Source organism: Triturus cristatus, chromosome 8 (genome assembly GCF_964204655.1).
Source record: "Triturus cristatus chromosome 8, aTriCri1.1, whole genome shotgun sequence".
In the NCBI taxonomy this organism is placed as follows: Eukaryota; Metazoa; Chordata; class Amphibia; order Caudata; family Salamandridae; genus Triturus; species Triturus cristatus.
In genome coordinates this window covers 65,947,784-65,971,283 of record NC_140591.1, presented here as the reverse complement: position 1 = coordinate 65,971,283, position 23,500 = coordinate 65,947,784, and the positions used below count along the sequence as shown (strand labels likewise).

At 48.4% G+C, this 23,500-nt stretch overlaps 1 protein-coding gene across 1 annotated transcript in view; it reads left to right on the top strand.

Moving 5' to 3' along the window:
* Positions 1-23,500, top strand: part of LOC146801336 (uncharacterized) — a 918,316-nt gene that overhangs the window by 529,085 nt on the left and 365,731 nt on the right. Inside the window, exon 4 of the mRNA XM_085620985.1 lies at positions 4,942-5,049. Coding sequence (XP_085477111.1) covers positions 4,942-5,049 — 108 coding nt within the window. The remainder of the gene's footprint in view (positions 1-4,941; positions 5,050-23,500) is intronic.

Here is a 23,500-nt window from a genome sequence, read left to right as displayed (position 1 = left end):
CAGTTCAAGGTTCTACCATTTGGCCTGAAATCAGCACCTCGAGTGTTCACAAAGTGCATGGCGATGGTAGCTGCTGCCCTGAGGCGCGCAGGAGTCATCGTCTATCCCTATCTAGACGATTGGTTACTAAAAGGTCCATCGCCCCAGAGTGTAAGCTCACAGATGACACGCTGCCTAAATCTGTGTCACCGATTGGGGCTTCGGGTGAATTACAAGAAATCCACCTTCACACCAACGCAAAGGATACACTACCTAGGAGCAATTATAGATTCCGAAGTAGGAAAAGTGTTTTCTTCGGAGGAGAGACAGTTATCCCTCGCTCAGGAAGGCAAATGTGTCATGGTCAACAATCTGTCTACTGCGCGACAGATATCATCCCGGCAAGGGGCCATGGCATCTTGCATATTCCTAGTGCCCAACGCCAGGTTACGAATGCGTCCTCTCCAACAGGATCTAGAGGACAAATGGGACCAAAAGACTTCTCTTTGGGAGGACAAAGTGTGTCTTTTGACAACAGCCAGGCAGTTGATCAGGCGGTGGATGAGACCGATCAATCTACAGGTTGGAATTCCTTTCCATCAGGAACCTCCATCGCAAACATTGATCACCGACGCATCACTCCAAGGTTGGGGCGCGCATCTGGGGACTCTACAGACCCAGGGGCTTTGGCCCAGCAGTGAGCAGCTATATCATATCAACATGCTAGAGCTCAGGGCAGTCCATCTCGCCCTCAAGGCTTTCCTGCCCTCAATCAGGACGAGTTCCATTTTAGTACAAACAGACAACACCACCATGATGTACTACCTAAACAAGCAGGGAGGTACTCGTTCCAGGACTCTCTCGCTGGAAGCTCAGTCCCTATGGCACTGGATCCTGGCAAGGAACATTTCCATAACGGCGGTACACCTGCCAGGCGAGCTCAACGTTCAAGCGGACTCACTCAGTCGGCACTTTCAAGTTCCAGCGGACTGGGTCCTCAACGACGAGGTGCTAGAGGACATTTTCGAGGAGTGGGGCCGTCCACAAATAGACCTCTTCGCGGACGAAAGCAACACAAAATGCCGAGGCTTCGCCTCAAGGTACTATCGACCAGGGTCAATGGGGAATGCCCTTTTGATCGACTGGTCAATGACATTTGTGTACGCTTTTCCTCCTCTTCCGCTAATCCCGAAAGTGGTGACCAAGCTGCAACACTCAGCCACCAAGATGATCTTGATAGCACCGAATTGGCCGAGGCAGTGGTGGTGCCCAGATCTCCTTCACCTATCGATCCGCCCGCACAAGCATCTGCCCTGCAGGTCGGACTTGCTAACCAAGATGCAGGGGAGGATTTACCATCCCAACCTTCCCTCACTGAGCTTAACAGCATGGCTCCTGAGGTCCTCCATTATGGCCATTTAAACCTCCCTCAGGAATGTATGACCATATTGAAGGAAGCTAGGAGGCCTTCTACAAGACTCTCATATTTCTGTAAGTGGAAGAGATTTTACATATGGTGTATTCAAAATCAATATAACCCTACGAAATGTCAAGAGGAAGTGATTTTACCTTATCTACTTCACTTAGCCAGGGTGGGATTTAAATTTTCCTCCATCAAAGTGCACCTGGCGGCCATTACGGCCTATAGGCGCTCTCCCTCTCAGCATTCATTCTTTAAACTACAAGTGGTGAAAGATTTTTTGCAGGGACTCAAAAAGGTTTACCCCCCAATAAGGCCTCCCTCGCCTCCTTGGGAGCTGAACCTTGTTCTCTCAAAACTTATGAGTCCTCCTTTCGAACCCATACATAAGGCTACTTTACAGCACCTTACGTGGAAAGCAGCCTTCTTGGTAGCTATTACCTCACCACGCAGGGTGAGTGAAATTCAAGCCCTTTGCTCAAAAGAACCCTACACGGGTTTTCACCTTAATAGAGTGGTTATAAGGACTCATCCATCTTTTTTACCTAAAGTGGTGTACGATTTTCATGTAAATCAGACTATCTCGCTACCAACATTCTTTCCCAACCCCTCCTCGCCAGCTGAGAGGGCGTTGCATTCTTTGGATATTAAGCGAGTTCTCAAGTTCTACCTCGATAGATCTAAGGCTATCAGAAAGTCTGACCAATTGTTTGTAAACTATGGTGCTGTCCGTACAGGTTTTGCAGCATCTAAACGTTCTATTGCCAGATGGATTGTGTCAAGCATTAAATTGGCTTACCAACTAGCTCAAAAACCGTTGTGGCCTGTACCTAAGGCATATTCCACAAGAGGAAAAGCGGCTACTGCTGCGCTTCTCAATAATGTCCCACTCTCCGAGATCTGTAAAGCAGCTACTTGGAGATCTGTCCATACATGCACAAGACATTATTGTCTGGACTCGGACACCAGAGCAGACACTCAAGCAGGGCAAGCCTCCTTGAGGAATCTGTTCAACAACTGACTATCTCGGTTGTTGTCTTCATTTTTAGTGCAGTTCTCATTTGCCTGCAGGTGGAAGGTGGGCTTGCTATTCTATTCAGTGCTTATGACTATTGATGAGGATCCCCTGGTAGAGAAGGATAAGTTACTTACCTGTAATCCTAGTTCTCTTCCAGGGGTATCCTCATCAAAGTCATAAGCAACCCACCCGCCTCCCCAGGCAAATGAGAGGATTATATTATTAAATATGAAAGAAGTATATCTTTGTGTTTAGACCTACGGGTCCCGCAAAGAACAACTGACCCAACTGTCACCCCTGAGGCATGATGGGATATTGGAATCAGGGCTGCCTTAAAGGCACGGTGCCAGTTTTTACCTGTACAAGGCTTTTCAGTCTCTATGGTATTATATTGCAATGCAGCCTGCAGGCTAACAATGTTTTTTTGATCTGTGTTTGGCACAGTGTTTTCTTTTCTTTCTCATGAGTTTTGTCACATTAAAAAAAAAAAAGAGCTCTAGGTGCATTTGTATACCTATGGTGTTTATTTAGATATTTATATCTACATTGTCTAGCCTACTATGGGGGCTGCATTGATTTGGAAAAAATAATATATGTGTTTATACATATACAGAGCTGTATTTATATGTGTTTTTCATATATAATTTTTATTATTTCCGGGGTCCCCGCACATGGGCGGGAATATTCAGTGTTTAAGACTTTGATGAGGATACCCCAGTGAATTTGTAAAGACACGATGAATCACAGTTGTAAACCAAATTTTGGATGTGACAGACATATATATATATATATATATATATATATATATATATATATATATATATATATATATATATATATAATAACTGCTCCAGGGTCCCTGCATGTGTGCGGGACTATTCAGCGCTTATGACTATAATGGAAATACCCCTGCGAGAGAAAAGGAGTTACATGTAAGAAACAATTCCTTTTGCATTGTAGGAGTTTTCATTGAAGTCGTAAACACCTTCCCTCCTCTCTGGCTGTCAGGCAGTATTCTTATCCTGTACTTCGTGTAAAAAAACTGACTCTCACAGGCAAACTGCCACTGCAGTGCATTGTGGGAAAGGGTCTCTATAGGGTCCTTAAAGGTACAGGTCAGGTGTTAGTCTATCAGGCTGTCCTTTCCTTTCATGCTGTATCTACCAGGCCCAACCCTTTTTCCATGACAAAGTGTTGTAAGCATTTTCAGTACATTCCTCCTGCAATTCTTATCTGCATTCTCCAGGAAAATAGATCTCTGACAGTCTACACTGTAAATGAAAGGAGAATAACTGTCAGTGTTTAACACTATACAGATCTTTTTTCCTGGATTATCAATATGTATTGAAGAAGGTGTTCCGGGGTCTGTGCAGGCAGCACGGAATTATTCAAGATTTATGACTTCAATGAAGATTCAAACGATGCAGAACTATGTAACTTGTTCTTATATATTATGAAAAGCATCCTTGCAAGTCCTGTGCAGGCCAAGATTGTTATGGTCTACAGATAGCCATGTCGCCCCATGGATATAGAACTGAACGACATTTGCCCAATGTGTTTTAAGGACTTGTACAAGGTATTTCAAGGAGTCGATTGTTAATCGAAGAAGAATATGTAAGTGAAGCACTTTCACCGAAACTAATTTAACATTGGCATGCACGCAGATGCCTGTAATAAGTTATTTCGTGAAACGATGGGCAACTTAAGAAATCGACGATGAAAGATGGCATCATTTCCATGTGGGCCAAACTAAGACATAACAGTTGCACTGTGCAGGACAATAGACAGGCCAGAATTCTTGATGTTCTTATTTGCCATCAATATCTATGTATCTGTGCATAAATGGGCTGTAAAAAAATCGGGGGAATGGATTTTCCCCAATGACTTGCATTGAAGCTTTGCAGACAGCTTAATCTGAGCCAGACCGGGTTTTAAAAAGAAGCGGGAGTCCCACGCCTGAATCAGGTTTGTTGGCATATATGTGTCTCAGAGGCACACATGGCTGTCTAGAGCCCTCTGCAGACAGCTGTCCCTCCTGCGCCACACAGAGATGTTTAAGCTGACCCCTCAGTGGGCCAGGCAGGGACAAGAGGAGTCATGACTCCAGCCCTGGCCTCCCACGTGGCCGCACACAGCCGCCGCTGCTGCCCAGGTGGATGGCGCTTCATCCCAGGCAGACATTTTGTTTTTTTCACACGGTCCAGTGAGCACCGAAGCACCTGCAGCGGCTCAGAAGCAGCAGTTCTAGAGAAGGGGAGAGTCGTTCTCTTCCACCACTTTTGGATTTCGGATCTCACTGGGAATCCTCCCTATTATTATGCCATGCAGTGAAGATTCTTTTAAGCAGCATTTTTTGATGCTCCCACCTCTCGAAGTGGCGGCACGGTGGGATCTGGGAGCCTATATTTCAATTATAAAAATAAAATGCAAAACATGTAAGATGTAATATTATGCTGAAAGTTTACGTTTCTTACCTTTAAATTTTATCAGCCTATTAATTTTTGTGTTTTTTGTATCACGGCAGGCTGGACAAGAAAACTATGAGCCTGCTGCCACGTCAGAAAATGACCCCACCGCAAAGAAGGCAGAGGAGGAGCAAGACAGGGACGAGCTGAAGAAGGAAGTCGCAGTGGTAAGGTGTTGTGCAGCAGGCAGTTGGTGTCATCATGGTTGTGTTATACAGTTGGGGCCATGGAATACCCTCAATCCCCATGGTTCTCCTAAGATGGCTGCCGCCGCTACCTCAGACCCGTCCGTTTCCTTAAGATGGCCGTCACCACTGCCTTAGACTCCTCCAAGGCTCTCCTAAGATGGCAGCTGTAGGAGACTGGCTTAGTATATGGTGCCCACTTAAAAGAGTGATGCATTTTGTACTAATCCAAGCAACACTTAGGGTGATTGTAGTGGTCTTTGCTAACCTTAGGCTCTCAAAGTGGTAGCTGTAGAGAGCAGCCTTCAGGCTTATCTTGTAAAGCACCTTGTTTTAACACACATTTAATCAGTAGTGAAGATTGGATGAAAAAGAACCACACAGTGTTTATGAAAAATAAGTCTGTTTATTATACAACATAATCACTATCACAATGGTATATCTCCTAGCTGGAGATATCAACAATAGGCACGGAAATACTTCAAAGAAATCAGGTCAGTAGAGCAAATATACACTAATGTCCAGGGGGAGATAAACCATATACTAAAGAAGTGGAATGCGAACTGCAAGGAAGAACTGGACTTGGACCAAAGGACTCAGAGGAGCTAAGAAAACCAGGAACCACCCAAGGTAAGTACCCACGAACCTCACAGAAGGCTGTGTGCAGAGTGGAAACACAGCTGCGTACCCAATGAAAGTCTATTGAGACGTCGCAGTTGCAGTTTTGAAGAAAAATGAATCTTCCCAGAGGATACCAAATAAACCCTTTGGAGCACGGAAGGTTGTAGAGGCACCCGCCCATGAATGACCCAGGAACCAGGGAAGCCAGGTGCATAGGAGTGAAGTGACATAGGAACCTCCCATAGACAAGAATGAAAGACTTAGGAAAAAAGGCCTCTGGAGAAGTCTCTGAATAAGTCAGGTGGAATCCAAGGGTGGATTCTTGAAGAAGAGAATCTGCAAGCAGAGGGGACAGAGTCATTGCCACTCAGAGGTAACCAAGAGGCATGGAAGCACAATGCATGGAGCTCAGGAGAGTTGATGAGGATCTTGTCACTGCAGCTGTGGGAACCAGGCGATGCAGAGGAAGACCAGCAGCTGTACACAAGCTGTCCAAGAAGGCACAGGAATCGCAAGAAGACCACGAGCTGTACAAGGGTTGCAATGAGGACACTGATCTTCGAGGGATGGGGTGTGCTTGTTGCCCAAAGATCTCTGGAGTGCAGAGCCAACAAGCCTTGGCAATGGCAAGTCAACGCTGTGCACAGGGATACTGTCCTCCAAATCACAGGAAAGACAGGTCGGGCCTCTGGAGAGCCAATGAACCACCACCTGTGTTGCTGGTCCTCGGGATATCCGTAGGATGGCAGGAGCAGAAGACCGGTCAGCTTCTTTGCAGTGCCTGCAGATTCAGGGGAGCGACTTCTTTACTCCAAGGGAGATTTCTTCAGATGTCCTTGATACCCACAGGTCTTCTGGAGAACCTGAGCGATGCACAGACACAGATGAGGCAAAAGACTTGCAGAATATTGAGACCAGGAGCAGCAGGAGTCTTCCTTGAAGTAGTCTTGGTTCCAAGCGAAGTCCAACAAAGCCCAAGTGCCCAGACGGTTGAAAAGTGTCTTGGTTTCAGAGGTAAGTCTTGTTTAAAAATTAATCTGAGGACCCACCCTCGGAGGAGCCCTTAAATACCCAAGGAAAGGGTTGGAACGACTCGGGGATCCCTGCCAGAGGAGGGGCTGGACAGAGGGGAGGATTCTCCCCTGTACCTTGTCCAGTTTTATTCCAGAGCGAAAACCAAGGGTTCTCTCATAGGGGCTTTCTGTGATAGTCATAAGCATTGAATAGTCCTGTCCGCCTGAGGGGGACCCCGGAACACTTTTTCCAATATATCTTCTTAAGTGCTGAATTGAGGAAAAGTAGGTCGCACACCGCTCGTCACACCAGCAAGTTGCCCCAAAGGACTGTGAGAAATGTAGTGGCGACGGCAGGTACGCCTATGCCACAAAATGTAAATAGAACAGTATGTGTATGCGTTAGCCATCCCTGGACACGTGTTTCGAGGTAGTTGCCTCTCGTCAGCAGGGAGCAGGTCAGTGTAAAGGGGTGCCGCGTGGACTGCCAAATGTAATTAAAAGCAGGTCAAGTACCTCTCCTGGCGCGCAGGTGCAGACTCAAGGCTCGTCAGCCCGTTGGCTTAAGGAAGCCGTTTAAATTGAGGAAAAGTAGGTCGCACACCGCTCGTCACACCAGCAAGTTGCCCCAAAGGACTGTGAGAAATGTAGTGGCGACGGCAGGTACGCCTATGCCACAAAATGTAAATAGAACAGTATGTGTATGCGTTAGCCATCCCTGGACACGTGTTTCGAGGTAGTTGCCTCTCGTCAGCAGGGAGCAGGTCAGTGTAAAGGGGTGCCGCGTGGACTGCCAAATGTAATTAAAAGCAGGTCAAGTACCTCTCCTGGCGCGCAGGTGCAGACTCAAGGCTCGTCAGCCCGTTGGCTTAAGGAAGCCGTTTAAATTGAGGAAAAGTAGGTCGCACACCGCTCGTCACACCAGCAAGTTGCCCCAAAGGACTGTGAGAAATGTAGTGGCGACGGCAGGTACGCCTATGCCACAAAATGTAAATAGAACAGTATGTGTATGCGTTAGCCATCCCTGGACACGTGTTTCGAGGTAGTTGCCTCTCGTCAGCAGGGAGCAGGTCAGTGTAAAGGGGTGCCGCGTGGACTGCCAAATGTAATTAAAAGCAGGTCAAGTACCTCTCCTGGCGCGCAGGTGCAGACTCAAGGCTCGTCAGCCCGTTGGCTTAAGGAAGCCGTTTAAATTGAGGAAAAGTAGGTCGCACACCGCTCGTCACACCAGCAAGTTGCCCCAAAGGACTGTGAGAAATGTAGTGGCGACGGCAGGTACGCCTATGCCACAAAATGTAAATAGAACAGTATGTGTATGCGTTAGCCATCCCTGGACACGTGTTTCGAGGTAGTTGCCTCTCGTCAGCAGGGAGCAGGTCAGTGTAAAGGGGTGCCGCGTGGACTGCCAAATGTAATTAAAAGCAGGTCAAGTACCTCTCCTGGCGCGCAGGTGCAGACTCAAGGCTCGTCAGCCCGTTGGCTTAAGGAAGCCGTTTAAATTGAGGAAAAGTAGGTCGCACACCGCTCGTCACACCAGCAAGTTGCCCCAAAGGACTGTGAGAAATGTAGTGGCGACGGCAGGTACGCCTATGCCACAAAATGTAAATAGAACAGTATGTGTATGCGTTAGCCATCCCTGGACACGTGTTTCGAGGTAGTTGCCTCTCGTCAGCAGGGAGCAGGTCAGTGTAAAGGGGTGCCGCGTGGACTGCCAAATGTAATTAAAAGCAGGTCAAGTACCTCTCCTGGCGCGCAGGTGCAGACTCAAGGCTCGTCAGCCCGTTGGCTTAAGGAAGCTGTTTAAATTGAGGAAAAGTAGGTCGCACACCGCTCGTCACACCAGCAAGTTGCCCCAAAGGACTGTGAGAAATGTAGTGGCGACGGCAGGTACGCCTATGCCACAAAATGTAAATAGAACAGTATGTGTATGCGTTAGCCATCCCTGGACACGTGTTTCGAGGTAGTTGCCTCTCGTCAGCAGGGAGCAGGTCAGTGTAAAGGGGTGCCGCGTGGACTGCCAAATGTAATTAAAAGCAGGTCAAGTACCTCTCCTGGCGCGCAGGTGCAGACTCAAGGCTCGTCAGCCCGTTGGCTTAAGGAAGCCGTTTAAATTGAGGAAAAGTAGGTCGCACACCGCTCGTCACACCAGCAAGTTGCCCCAAAGGACTGTGAGAAATGTAGTGGCGACGGCAGGTACGCCTATGCCACAAAATGTAAATAGAACAGTATGTGTATGCGTTAGCCATCCCTGGACACGTGTTTCGAGGTAGTTGCCTCTCGTCAGCAGGGAGCAGGTCAGTGTAAAGGGGTGCCGCGTGGACTGCCAAATGTAATTAAAAGCAGGTCAAGTACCTCTCCTGGCGCGCAGGTGCAGACTCAAGGCTCGTCAGCCCGTTGGCTTAAGGAAGCCGTTTAAATTGAGGAAAAGTAGGTCGCACACCGCTCGTCACACCAGCAAGTTGCCCCAAAGGACTGTGAGAAATGTAGTGGCGACGGCAGGTACGCCTATGCCACAAAATGTAAATAGAACAGTATGTGTATGCGTTAGCCATCCCTGGACACGTGTTTCGAGGTAGTTGCCTCTCGTCAGCAGGGAGCAGGTCAGTGTAAAGGGGTGCCGCGTGGACTGCCAAATGTAATTAAAAGCAGGTCAAGTACCTCTCCTGGCGCGCAGGTGCAAACTCAAGGCTCGTCAGCCCGTTGGCTTAAGGAAGCCGTTTAAATTGAGGAAAAGTAGGTCGCACACCGCTCGTCACACCAGCAAGTTGCCCCAAAGGACTGTGAGAAATGTAGTGGCGACGGCAGGTACGCCTATGCCACAAAATGTAAATAGAACAGTATGTGTATGCGTTAGCCATCCCTGGACACGTGTTTCGAGGTAGTTGCCTCTCGTCAGCAGGGAGCAGGTCAGTGTAAAGGGGTGCCGCGTGGACTGCCAAATGTAATTAAAAGCAGGTCAAGTACCTCTCCTGGCGCGCAGGTGCAGACTCAAGGCTCGTCAGCCCGTTGGCTTAAGGAAGCCGTTTAAATTGAGGAAAAGTAGGTCGCACACCGCTCGTCACACCAGCAAGTTGCCCCAAAGGACTGTGAGAAATGTAGTGGCGACGGCAGGTACGCCTATGCCACAAAATGTAAATAGAACAGTATGTGTATGCGTTAGCCATCCCTGGACACGTGTTTCGAGGTAGTTGCCTCTCGTCAGCAGGGAGCAGGTCAGTGTAAAGGGGTGCCGCGTGGACTGCCAAATGTAATTAAAAGCAGGTCAAGTACCTCTCCTGGCGCGCAGGTGCAGACTCAAGGCTCGTCAGCCCGTTGGCTTAAGGAAGCCGTTTAAATTGAGGAAAAGTAGGTCGCACACCGCTCGTCACACCAGCAAGTTGCCCCAAAGGACTGTGAGAAATGTAGTGGCGACGGCAGGTACGCCTATGCCACAAAATGTAAATAGAACAGTATGTGTATGCGTTAGCCATCCCTGGACACGTGTTTCGAGGTAGTTGCCTCTCGTCAGCAGGGAGCAGGTCAGTGTAAAGGGGTGCCGCGTGGACTGCCAAATGTAATTAAAAGCAGGTCAAGTACCTCTCCTGGCGCGCAGGTGCAGACTCAAGGCTCGTCAGCCCGTTGGCTTAAGGAAGCCGTTTAAATTGAGGAAAAGTAGGTCGCACACCGCTCGTCACACCAGCAAGTTGCCCCAAAGGACTGTGAGAAATGTAGTGGCGACGGCAGGTACGCCTATGCCACAAAATGTAAATAGAACAGTATGTGTATGCGTTAGCCATCCCTGGACACGTGTTTCGAGGTAGTTGCCTCTCGTCAGCAGGGAGCAGGTCAGTGTAAAGGGGTGCCGCGTGGACTGCCAAATGTAATTAAAAGCAGGTCAAGTACCTCTCCTGGCGCGCAGGTGCAGACTCAAGGCTCGTCAGCCCGTTGGCTTAAGGAAGCCGTTTAAATTGAGGAAAAGTAGGTCGCACACCGCTCGTCACACCAGCAAGTTGCCCCAAAGGACTGTGAGAAATGTAGTGGCGACGGCAGGTACGCCTATGCCACAAAATGTAAATAGAACAGTATGTGTATGCGTTAGCCATCCCTGGACACGTGTTTCGAGGTAGTTGCCTCTCGTCAGCAGGGAGCAGGTCAGTGTAAAGGGGTGCCGCGTGGACTGCCAAATGTAATTAAAAGCAGGTCAAGTACCTCTCCTGGCGTGCAGGTGCAGACTCAAGGCTCGTCAGCCCGTTGGCTTAAGGAAGCCGTTTAAATTGAGGAAAAGTAGGTCGCACACCGCTCGTCACACCAGCAAGTTGCCCCAAAGGACTGTGAGAAATGTAGTGGCGACGGCAGGTACGCCTATGCCACAAAATGTAAATAGAACAGTATGTGTATGCGTTAGCCATCCCTGGACACGTGTTTCGAGGTAGTTGCCTCTCGTCAGCAGGGAGCAGGTCAGTGTAAAGGGGTGCCGCGTGGACTGCCAAATGTAATTAAAAGCAGGTCAAGTACCTCTCCTGGCGCGCAGGTGCAGACTCAAGGCTCGTCAGCCCGTTGGCTTAAGGAAGCCGTTTAAATTGAGGAAAAGTAGGTCGCACACCGCTCGTCACACCAGCAAGTTGCCCCAAAGGACTGTGAGAAATGTAGTGGCGACGGCAGGTACGCCTATGCCACAAAATGTAAATAGAACAGTATGTGTATGCGTTAGCCATCCCTGGACACGTGTTTCGAGGTAGTTGCCTCTCGTCAGCAGGGAGCAGGTCAGTGTAAAGGGGTGCCGCGTGGACTGCCAAATGTAATTAAAAGCAGGTCAAGTACCTCTCCTGGCGCGCAGGTGCAGACTCAAGGCTCGTCAGCCCGTTGGCTTAAGGAAGCCGTTTAAATTGAGGAAAAGTAGGTCGCACACCGCTCGTCACACCAGCAAGTTGCCCCAAAGGACTGTGAGAAATGTAGTGGCGACGGCAGGTACGCCTATGCCACAAAATGTAAATAGAACAGTATGTGTATGCGTTAGCCATCCCTGGACACGTGTTTCGAGGTAGTTGCCTCTCGTCAGCAGGGAGCAGGTCAGTGTAAAGGGGTGCCGCGTGGACTGCCAAATGTAATTAAAAGCAGGTCAAGTACCTCTCCGGGCGCGCAGGGGCAGACTCAAGGCTCGTCAGCCCGTTGGCTTAAGGAAGCCGTTTAAATTGAGGAAAAGTAGGTCGCACACCGCTCGTCACACCAGCAAGTTGCCCCAAAGGACTGTGAGAAATGTAGTGGCGACGGCAGGTACGCCTATGCCACAAAATGTAAATAGAACAGTATGTGTATGCGTTAGCCATCCCTGGACACGTGTTTCGAGGTAGTTGCCTCTCGTCAGCAGGGAGCAGGTCAGTGTAAAGGGGTGCCGCGTGGACTGCCAAATGTAATTAAAAGCAGGTCAAGTACCTCTCCTGGCGCGCAGGTGCAGACTCAAGGCTCGTCAGCCCGTTGGCTTAAGGAAGCCGTTTAAATTGAGGAAAAGTAGGTCGCACACCGCTCGACCTACTTTTCCTCTTCTTAAGTGCTGAAGTTCGCATTTCTTCAGGAAGGCCTTGAAAAGTCACTTAGGAAAGTCATAATGCAGACTAAAGGACAAGGCTTCAGTGGTCAGATTTCTTCAACTTGATGGGGCAAAAGGGGAGACTCCAAGGAAATATTCACTTAATGCATAAATTATTTTGCAAGGGCACAGTAAAAGAACCTTCACAAACCCTTTTGCTATGAGAGAAACAGAGATGAATAAGTGCAGGGGAATGTAGCCCATAGGCTGCCATTATAAGTAAAGAAAAAGGAGACTGTGTCTTTAAAAAAAGTGAGACCTCCAATATCCCATCATGCTCAGCCAGAGGCAGTTACCTCTTCTTTTTCTTTTTTCCGGCTAGCGCTGACAAAACCCTTAGAGCATTGAACTTCTTCAAAATAGAACTTTGAAGTTCAGTGTTTTTTGCTTCACTCAACGTCGTTTGTCTTTCTCTATTGAGTGAAGTATTTTCCTGACAGGACAAATGTATTTTTCTGTGTAAAATGCCTTTTCTTTTCGACAAATGTCCTCGCTGTGGAAGGAAAAAGGCCAAAACAAACCCCCACGAGGTCTATATCATCTGTCTACCATCTTCTCATCGTTCTGCCTCATGTGACATTTGCAAGACCTTCTCCAGACGAACTCTGCATGACAGGGAGAAAAATCGCCTTTGAGGACGGAAAGAAAGAAGAAGGCAATGGGACCTCTGAGCGAGGGGGAGGTAATTTTCCCACCAGAGCTCTTCCCTCAGCTTCCAGTGATCATTGGAGGTCTGAGAGGTGTTTTTAGGTAGAAAATGCTATAGGTCCCGGTTGACAGTAAGGCGGTCGACGTTGAGTGGAGATACGGTGCCGACATGCTCGCCGTTATTGACTGGCTCGACGCTGTATAAGCGCCGACGCTCAGTGTTAAGAAACCCTTGAGCGACGTTGAGACCTGCTTTACACCGCCAACCGACGTCAAGAGATGCATCGACGTCGAGGGATTCTGACTCGCCGTTGTCGAGCGGTAGGCAGACAATGAGGAAAAACAAACGCCAACAGGAGTGGTCGACAACGAGAAGCTGGGTGGTGTCAAGGGCAAGCCTACATCGACAGAGGTCGTCATCCAGAAGCAGATCAATGTAGAAAACGAGTCGACGACGATGGAGTTCGACGTCGAGAGGATCATTCATGTCAAGGAGACCACGGAAACCCACCAAAAGAAGGAGAATCTATTCATTATCCATCTCCGGTAGAAGTACCCTCTTCTCTCATTCCGGTATCTTCTCCTCCCGGCTCACCGGCTCCACAAGCTCCTCTGCCTCCGGCCTCTCCTCCTCCGATGGCACCACAAACTCCAGTTGTGCTGCCACCAGCTCTATTGGCACCCATCATTCTACCTCCTGGGGTTCCACAGGCTCCAGTCGCGCCAGGTCCTAGGAGATGGCGCTCAAGGACACGCCAGCGCGCTCACCATGGTCACCATTCACCTGGACGTTCTCCTACTAGATCGCAACACTCTCATTCGCATCACAGATCTCATCAGAGATCAAGATCATGGTCCCACCGCCAACGCCATGGGGATTCAATTTCTTCAACCAGTGACCACTCTCCTACCTTGTCGGACTCACCTCAACCTCGGTCCTCACCAACTGATGATATCAACACCTTTCAGGAGTTTATGGTTCGAGGCACAGCTAAACTGAATATAACAATGGTGATTCTCACTCTATCAACGGCACTGATCTTTGAAACACTTCACCAACGCACAGCCAACGCACAGCCTCAAGAGCATTGCGCCCACTAGTGCCGGGTCTCCTTGAGCCAGCCATGGAATTGTTCCTCACTCCATTTGTAGCAAAGGGGGCATCCTCCAAAAGAAATACTGCCCTCCGGAGCAAGATCCGCTCTTTCTGCGTGCTGACCCTCCACCTGACTCATTGGTGATACTAGCTGCCCCTAAATCTCACACCACGTCTCCATCTGCTACTTCTCCCCGCATAAGGAGAGGAAAATGTTAGACTCGTCGGGCTGCAAGGTCTGCAACATGGCGGCTAAGTCCATGAAAGCAGCCAGCACAACAGCTCTCCTATGGAGATATGTTCGAGTCTTGTGGGATTCAATCCTCCACTTCGTGGATCACCTTTCAAAAGAATACCGGGAGGATTTTCTGGAAATCGTCCAGGAGGGAGCCATGGTCTCTAACCAGATCATCAGTGCAGCGGCAGATTCCTCGATTCTAGCTGCCCACAGTTACTATCACTGGGTCTCCTTACGCAGACATGCATGGCTCCGAATGGCATCACTGAAGTCTGATGCTCAGCTTGGTCTTCAGAACTTACCTTTTTTGGACTCCACTCTGTTCGGCTCACACTCCGATGACGAAATGGCGAGGATGAAAATGGACAGACTTTGAAAGCTGTAGAGCTGGAGAAATTGAAAGAACAGCACCGTCTCTGTTGACCCTACCACCGTCATTTCCGTTCCCAGAGGGTTCAAACCCATCAAAGGCAGTCCGGGAGATGGCAATAGTTTCAAAGATCCTACCAGCCTCAGCGCAAGCAACAGAGGGGACATGCATGCTATACAGCAAGGTAACCAAGGGGGCTGACAACCTACGGCATCAAAACCCTTAATCCTTGCTTCCCCTCTTCCGTTGCCCACTTCGCGAGGGGGAAGCATTGCAAAGTACTTGGCAGAGTGGCAATGCATAACAACAGATGCCTTGATCTTGAACATTGTCAAAAATGACTATTGTCTCTGATTCACTGCCCCACCACCATCCATTCCACCGAGGTCATCTACGTCCCACCTCGACTTTCTAAGAGAGGAAGTCAACACTCTGTGTCACAAGAAAGTGGTGGAATCTGTCCCTCAAAACTTTTGAGGACCGGGTATTTACTCCAGGTATGTCCTCGTGCCAAAGAAGGGCAAGCAAGAGTTCAGGCCCATTCTCGACCTCAGAATTGCAAACAAATGGATTCATAAGGAAAAATTCAGGATGCTGGCTTTACATCAAACATACCCTCAACTTCACCATATTTTCATATTCCCATAACAAAGTCGTTTTGGAAATTTCTCTGATTCATTGTGGGGCAGAACCACTACCAATAAGTGGGTCTACCGTTTGGTCTCAAGTCAGCACCCAGGGCATTTTCCAAATGCATGGCTGTGGTGGCTACGCATCTACAAAAACACAGGATCTTTGTCTATACTTATCTGGACAACTTTCTGATCAGGCCTCCATCTTCCCAGCAGCCCAGTTGCATTTCCAATGGACTTGCGATCTTCTTCATCAGTTGGGTCTTCACGTCAATTTTCAAAAGTCCATGTCAATACCAGTCCAGACGTTGCACTACTTAGGAGCTACCATCGACACACTACAATAAAAGGTGTTTCCTTCGGAGGAATGATGTTTATACATTCTCCAGAAGTTTGATACCCTCCAGCGGATAGCCCAGCCAACAGTCCATATAGTCTCCTCACTCCTCGGCCCGATGGCGTCCTGCATATTTCCGACTCCCAATGCTTGCCTCCACATGCGCCCTCTCCAGGAGTGCTTGGAGCATCAGTGGAAAGTAGGATGCACTTTCATGGTAACCCCCACTTTTTGCTGGTGTCAGTATGTTTTTTTGACTAGTCTGGCTGGGATCCTGGTAATCCCATCCTCCCTAATTTTGACATGGTAAGTACTTTGATACCTCCAGAATTGGCTAATGTATACCCTTGTAAGTCCCTAGTGTAGGAAAGTGCCCCTTTGTGCATGGTTACCCCTCAATTTTTTGCCTGACAATTGATGCAACCTGACCTGACGTGCCCTGAGTCCCTGCCAATCAGTTTCCTAGGCAGAGTCAGACTGGCTACCGAGCATTTTTTGCTGGGGTGGAAGGGTGGGGTCCAGGTTCACTGCTGGGGGGCTGATTTTGATGCTGGGGAGCTGCAGGTGCTTCTAAATGAACATTGCAAAACAAATAGCTTTAAAGCATACTTTTTAAAACATTTATTTTGCATTGTTAAGGAAAGCCCGGTGGCAGTCCGGCCCTGTTCCCAGGGTCTGTGTTCTTTCCCGAGACAGTACCTTTGTACCCACAATTGGAACATCTCTGACCACTGGTAAGCCCCTTGTAAAAGGTACCATGTCTACCAAGGGCACTGCGACCAGGCAAGGCCTCTAAGGGCTGCAGCATCTATTGTGCCACCCTTAGAGGCCTAGTACCTTAACACCCACACACTGTCATTACAGGCTGTGTGTTTTGGTGCAGAGAAAAGTGAAGAGTCGACATGGTGTGCCATGCCTGCAACCTTCTGCCTGAGGCCTACGTAAGTCACCCCTCTAACAGGGTGCACTAGTCCTAAGGTGACAATGGCATGAGCCCTGTACCCATACAATGTCTAAGCCCATTCTTAGACATTGTAAGTGTAGTAAATCCATAAAGAGTATATTGTCTGGGAGTAGGCCATTACGAACTCCACAGCTTATAATGGCTTTACTAAAAACTGGGAAGTTTGGAAGCAAATTTCTCAGCACATTAAATCCACATTGATGCCAATATTGGATTTAATGTAAAAAGCACTTAGACGGCATCTGAGAGATGCCCCCTGAAAATCTACCAGCCCTGGTTGTGGTTCGTGAATGGCTGTCCGCCATTTGCCACCACGAGACAGGTTTTTGGACCCCTGGGTAGAGAGCCTCTGCTCTCTGGGTTCAGAAAAAAAGCCCATCCTGGGCAGAGGTGTCATGCTCCTCCCTCAGGATGGGCTGCGTCCACGAAAGGGAAAGCTTCAAAGGCCTGCAGCTTTGGGAAGCTGTCTGCGTTTTGCTACCCCCATCAACTGGCTCCCACCAGTTCTGGTCCCCACTCTGGGTGGGAAAATCGATGAGAAAACCAAGCTAGAAAGAGAGGTGTGGCCACCTTTGCCAAACCCACCCCTTAGGTGGGGGAGGCGAGGTGAAGCACACATCTCAGTCCCTTCCATCATGAAGATGAGGGAACTTGGCCAATTAGGGAGAGGCTCATTCCCCCTCCAATTGGAGGATGGCATAATAAGGGGTGTACCCACCCCAAGGAAGGGATCCATTGATCCTGACCTGCACAACCCTTTAACGCCCCTAAATCTAGTATTTAGGAGCATCCTAGAACTTTGCCTCCTCAGATTCGAGGAAGAAAAATAAAGAACCAAAGAGTCATGCTAATCCAGGAAGAAGAAGTGGACACCAACTGCTTTGGCCCCAGCCCTACCGGCCTGTCCCGTCTACGACCTGTCTACAGCAAGAACCTTTGCGTATCCAACAGCCAGCAACCCCCAGAGCCCAGAGGAAGTGCCCTGCAACTCTCTTACGGATTCTGTCATGCAAAGACTCACCCACAGAATCCGGATTCCGGCGACTGCGGTTCTGCACCACTCTGCATGCAATGCCCACAGCCCGGGTTTGAGTGGCCCAACACCACAAGGCGGTCTCTCCAGAGACCCTGACCTGGGATCTGGCCATCCCTGACCTCCCTCAAGCATTGAGATGACACCTGCAGCCTCAACCTAAAGTGTCCCCCGACCAGAGCTGGTACGAAAACCCGCCGCCAGAACACACACCTGCACCCAAAGCCCCACGGCCCTACGGCCTTGGGTGGCCCAACCAACAGTGTCCAGGCATCCCCCAAGAACCGAGCCAGTGGTCGCTTTCAAGAAGTCTCCCTTCCTGAGCCTGAACTTTGCCGAACTAAAGATCTCCTTTGAAAAACACAGGGTCCCTGATGTCCTTTTTACCTGCACCTGGCCGCCCCAGTGCCACTGGTGGTGCAGCTCCTGTGTTGGTCGTTGGCCCCTGCAGTACTGACCTTAACCCCAGGAGCTTTGCCCCCACACTGGAGTGTTCTGATCGTCAGCAGTCCCTAACTGAAGGCACCCTTAGCCCTATTGGCTAACATCAAGCCTCTGCACTCTGCACCCGGCCGGCTCAGCACCACTGGTGGTGCAAACTGATTGCCTATCTAGACCTTGGGGAACCTTGGGCCTAACCCCCAACACTCCCACTCGTAAGTCGTGTACTTACCTGAGAAACCGCTAACACTTTTCTCCCATAGAATCCCATGTTAGGACATTTTAGACCTAAAATGTTCTATGTTGAACAGTTTGTATGGAGAAAGGGGAACTAAACTGCAGTTGTATTAAAAATCTTACCTAACTTGTATTGTGAGATCCTTAAGCACGGTATCTAGGCATACCACCCTAGTACTCAAAATAATCCAAAAGTAACTAAAAAGTAATCTAAATGTAATTACTATGCAATTAAAACTGTTTCCAAAGCATAAACAAACATGTAACGATTGCAACTTCAATTACAACTGTTTTTCCTTGAATAGTCTTGCATTTGAGAGTATATTTTACTTACCTGTGCCAAGCCCTGCTTGGTTCTAAAATAAAACATGAGTATACCTTTTTTTATTCTTACCTAATTGGTCTGGATTCTGTCTCTGAGTGTGTGTAATCAATCCTTGATTGAGTGAATACAATATATACTTAACACACCCTCTGGATAAGCCTCACTGCTCGTCCACACTACCACAAAGAGAGCTGATAGTACTTACCTAATTTAGCCTCTGCTATACCTCTGGGGACTCCCTGGACTCTGTGCACACTATGCCTTATTTTGGTATAGTATATACAGAGCCTGCTTCCTACATTTATGGATCAGCGGTGGGATGCAAAGCCTTGTATTTATTGGACTAACTTAGTCAACCTCTGATCACATGACAAGAATCCCAAAATTGTCTTTAGTACAACAATTTTTTTTAATTGACTAATTTTTCAAAAATTTTAAAAGTCTTGTTAGTGCCTTGTGTTAAGTACCTGTAGCATTTTTTAGAAAAGGTAAAAGTCACTGAAGTTAGGGAGAAGTATCTAGAGCTGTCAGTGTAGGTGTTTCAAAAAGAGCCACACTTAAGAAATGTAATGTGCAATCCAGGGAATTTGGCTGAGGAGCTCGGCCTCACACCTTACTCCAACCTGCAGGTTAGAGAGTTAAGGTGTATCTGTAAAGCTAAACAAATAGGAACTTGGTCAAACCCTACCAGGGTACAACTCCAGAAGTTCCTGGTAGGGCATGCAAGGGACCACCCCACAGAAAAAGGTCAAGACCTTCAAGAGAATGAGGAAAGTAGTGAGGATGATGAAGTCCTAGACCAACCACCTCAACTACTTAGGCAGGAAGGGAACTTTGTGTCCTAAACTCAGCATACAAGAGGTACAGGGTCTGGCCCCTACAGAGGTAGTGCCAACTCCTTACCAGACAGTCAGGATACCTTCACTGAGGAGGATCTCCTTTAAGAAAGGATTACCAAAAGCCTAGACCTGGAGACTAGGGGCCTGATTAACAACAATACAAAAAGTAAACTTTTTCACAAAAGTAAAGTTAGACCAAAAGTCTAAGTTTAGACCTGAAGTCTAAGTTCAGACCTAAAGTCTAACTTTACTACTACTAAAGTTAGACTTTTGGTCTAAGTGTAAACTAAACGTCTAACTTAGACCAAAAGTCTAACTTTAGTAGAAGTAAAGTTAGACTTTTGGTCTAACTTTAGCAGTAGTAAAGTTAGACTTTTGGTCTAACTAACCATGCCATGGCTATGGTGATGTTAGACTTGGGGGTGGGGGGTGTTGCTGGCCTGAGATACTGCCTAGCACAGGGTGAAAAAGGAGAGTTGGAGCATGAAATGATGGCCCTCTGTCCCAAGAGGAAAGTTAGGATGAGACTGGTGAAACAGCTTCCACACAGAAAATGATCAGGGTCCCTCTCCTCAGGGATAGCACTTGTTAGCCCCAGAGAGAACTGAGCCAATGGAGCTTGAACCTTACGAGGTTGAGCTCTTGGGACCAGGGGGACTCTCTAGAGAACAGCTGATCCTTGGGCAGCAGGTTTGCCCCACTCTTGAAGGCCTGTGGCAGCAAGCTGCTGCACAGGAGCAGGGAGATATCAGTGGCTCCCACAAGGTCTATTGGGAGGAAGGGCTCTGGTACACTGAGGCCAGAGAACCCAAATCTCGTGCCCTTAGTTGAGTGGTAGTACCTCAGCTGTATAGGGACTTCCTACTCACGTTAGCACATGTCATCACCCTAGCTGGGCACCTGGGCCAGAGCAAAACGTGGGAAAGATTGGTCACCAAGTTGTATTGGTGTTTGTTAGCCCCTGTGTCACCTGTGAAGCCAGTGGCAAGACGGGAGGACACCCAAAGGTTCCCTTAATCCCACTACCAGTAGTTGGGGTACCCTTTGAAAGGGTAGGAGTGGATATAGTGGGTCCACTTTAACCTCCCACAGCCTCAGGAAACACATTCATACTAGTAGTAGTGGATCATGCTACTAGGTATCTTGAAGCCATTCTCCTTACTACTACTACAGCCCCTGTGGTAGCCAAGGCCCTTAGTGGTGTCTTTACCAGGATGGAGTTTCCTAAGGAGGTAGTATCAGACTGAGGTGCCAACTTCAAGTCTGCATAGTTAAAACACATGTGGGATGAATATGGAGTAATCTGCAAGTTCACAACACCTTATCACCCTCAAACCAATAGCCTTGTTGAAAGATTTAACAAGACACTGAATGGCACGATAATGGGACTCCCTGAAAAACTCAAAAGGAGATGGGATGCCCTGTTACCCTGCCTGTTTTTTGCCTACCGAGAGGTGCCTCAGAAGGGAGTAGGGTTTTCAACCTTTGAACTTTTGTTTGCCCACCTTGCAAGAGGACCACTCTCACTTGTGAGGGAAGGATGGGAGAGAGCCCATCAGGTACCAAAGATAGATGTAGTGGACTATGTACTAGGCCTTTGCTTTAGGATGGCAGAGTACACGCAGAAAGCATCCAAACACCTGAGGCCAGCCAGGAGCTCCAGAAGCTCTAGTATGACCAAAAAGCTGCACTGGTAGGATCCCAACCACAACAACAGGTGTGGGTTTTGGAGCCAGTTGTGCCAAGGGTCCTCCAGGACAAATGGAATGGCCCTTACCCTATCCTGGTGAAAAAAAGTGAGGTCACCTACTTGGTAGACCTGGGCACTAGCAGGTCCCTCAAAAGGGTGATACATGTGAACCGCCTCAAACTCTATTATGACAGGGCTAATGTAACCATGCTGATGGTTACTGATGAGGATCAGGAGACAGAGAGTGAACCTCTCCCTGACCTACTCTCTTACAGCCCCCAAGAGGGGTCATAGGATGGAGTTGTCTACTCAGACTCACTCTCTGCCCAACAGCAAGCTGATTACAGACAGGTTCTAGAACTTCTCTAGTAGGGGATTTTCATGTATAGTCGTAAGTGCCCAATAGTCCCGCCCATCCAATATAACTTCATAAGTGCCAAAGTTCGCCTTTCTTTGGTAAGGCCTTGAAAAGTCATAATGCAGCCAAGGACAAGGCTACAGTGGCCAGAATTCTTCATCTTGGAGTGGCAAAAGAACAGGCTGCAATGAAATATGCGCCCAGTACTAAGCCTGGGCAGAGTTCTCGGAGTTCTGCAATACAGAACTTCGCGAAGTGCAAAAAAGCCGTTAGATAAATGCCATTTGCGGTGATTTTCAGTTCCAGGTGCTTGTCCGCACTGTGCAATCATCACGAACTGCACCGCTTGAGTAGAAGATTACCCGAGCTGCAGCTTTCTCAACGCGAACAGACAGTTTCTCAAGCATACATGACCACTCGCAATGAGAAATCTGACCGTCCGCGTTGAGAAATCTCGCCAGGAGGTTGATTTTCCACGCTCGCGCTCGCCAACTTAACGTTGATGAACGCTAGCGAGGAAAAAACTCTGCTACGTGGAGCAGAGTTTTTCGGAACTTCGTGAGCTCTGCATAAAACACAGGGTGCAGAAAACTCTGCGAGTAGAGCCGAGCTCACCGTCCAGACTTACCCAGCACCTGAATAAATTTGTAAGGGCACAGAAAAAGAATCTTCACAAACCCTTTTGGTATGTGAAGAACAGAGATGAAGTGCAGGGCAATGTACCCAATAGGCTGCCATTATACTCAGAAGAAAAAAGGAGACTGTGTCTTTAAGAGCAGAGAGACCTCCAATATACCATCATGCTCAGCCAGAGGCAGTTACTTTAGTTATTTTTCTGTCTCCTTCTGACAGGACCATTAGATTTAAACTTGACCTTTTAGGGTTTTTCTTCAGTATAGGACTTTAAAATACAGTGTTTTTTGCTTCACTAGACGTCCTATTGTCTCTCTCTGTTGAGTGAGGTTTTTTCCTGATAGGAAAAAGGCTTTTTTCCTAGTTAAAATGCCATCCATCTTTAACAAATGCCCTCACTGCGGCAGGAATAAGGCCAAAACTGACCCCCATGAGGTCTGTATTATGTGTCTACCATCTTCTCACCTTCCTGCCTCCTGTGCAATCTGCAAGACCTTCTCCAGACGAACCTTGCGTGACAGGGAAAATATTCGCCTGCAGGGAAGAGATGCTTACTGTCATTGACTGGCTCAACGTCACACAAACGTCGACGCTGGACGTCAAGAACCACATGAGCGACGCCAAGAACTACCTTGTACCGACAACCGTTGTCGAGACATGCAGCGACGTCGAGGGATTCAGACTCGCTGTCACCGAGAAGTGGGCGGTCGACGTCGAGAGCCAAGCGATGACGAAAGTGGTCGACATCGAGAAGCCGGTCGACATCACAAGCGAGCCTACATTGACAGGGCTTGACATCGAGGAGCAGATTGTCGGCGAAAACCAGTCGACGACGACAGAGGTCAACGTCGAGACGATCCTTAACGTCGAGGAGACAGCAGCAATCCAAGAGAAGAAGAATCTCCTCTTCATCTGATTCTCACTCCAGCTCTCCATCCCCTGCTACCGGTGCTACCTGCTGCTCCTCCTCAACCTCTACCTCGCCAGCTATACCAAACCAGCACCAGCACCTAGGAGATCTCAATCAAGGACATCTGTCTCACCATGGACACTCACGCTCCTCTACTGCATCACAACATTCAAGGTCGCATTGCCGATCTCATCGTAGGTCAAGGTCACGTACCCACTGCCATCGCCAGCGGGATACCTACTATTCCACCAGAGGATACTCTCTGAACTGGTCAGACTCACCTCAACCTCGACCCTCACCAATTGATGACATCAAGACCTTTCAGGAGATTCTGGTTCGAGGCACAGTAAAATAGACCATACCTATGGTGGTCCCTACTCCATCGACTTCGGTGATATTCGAAACTCTTTACCAGAAGAACCTTACTTCCGCTAGTGCCGGGTTTTCTTGAGCCAGCCATGGAGTTGTTCCTCACTTTAGCT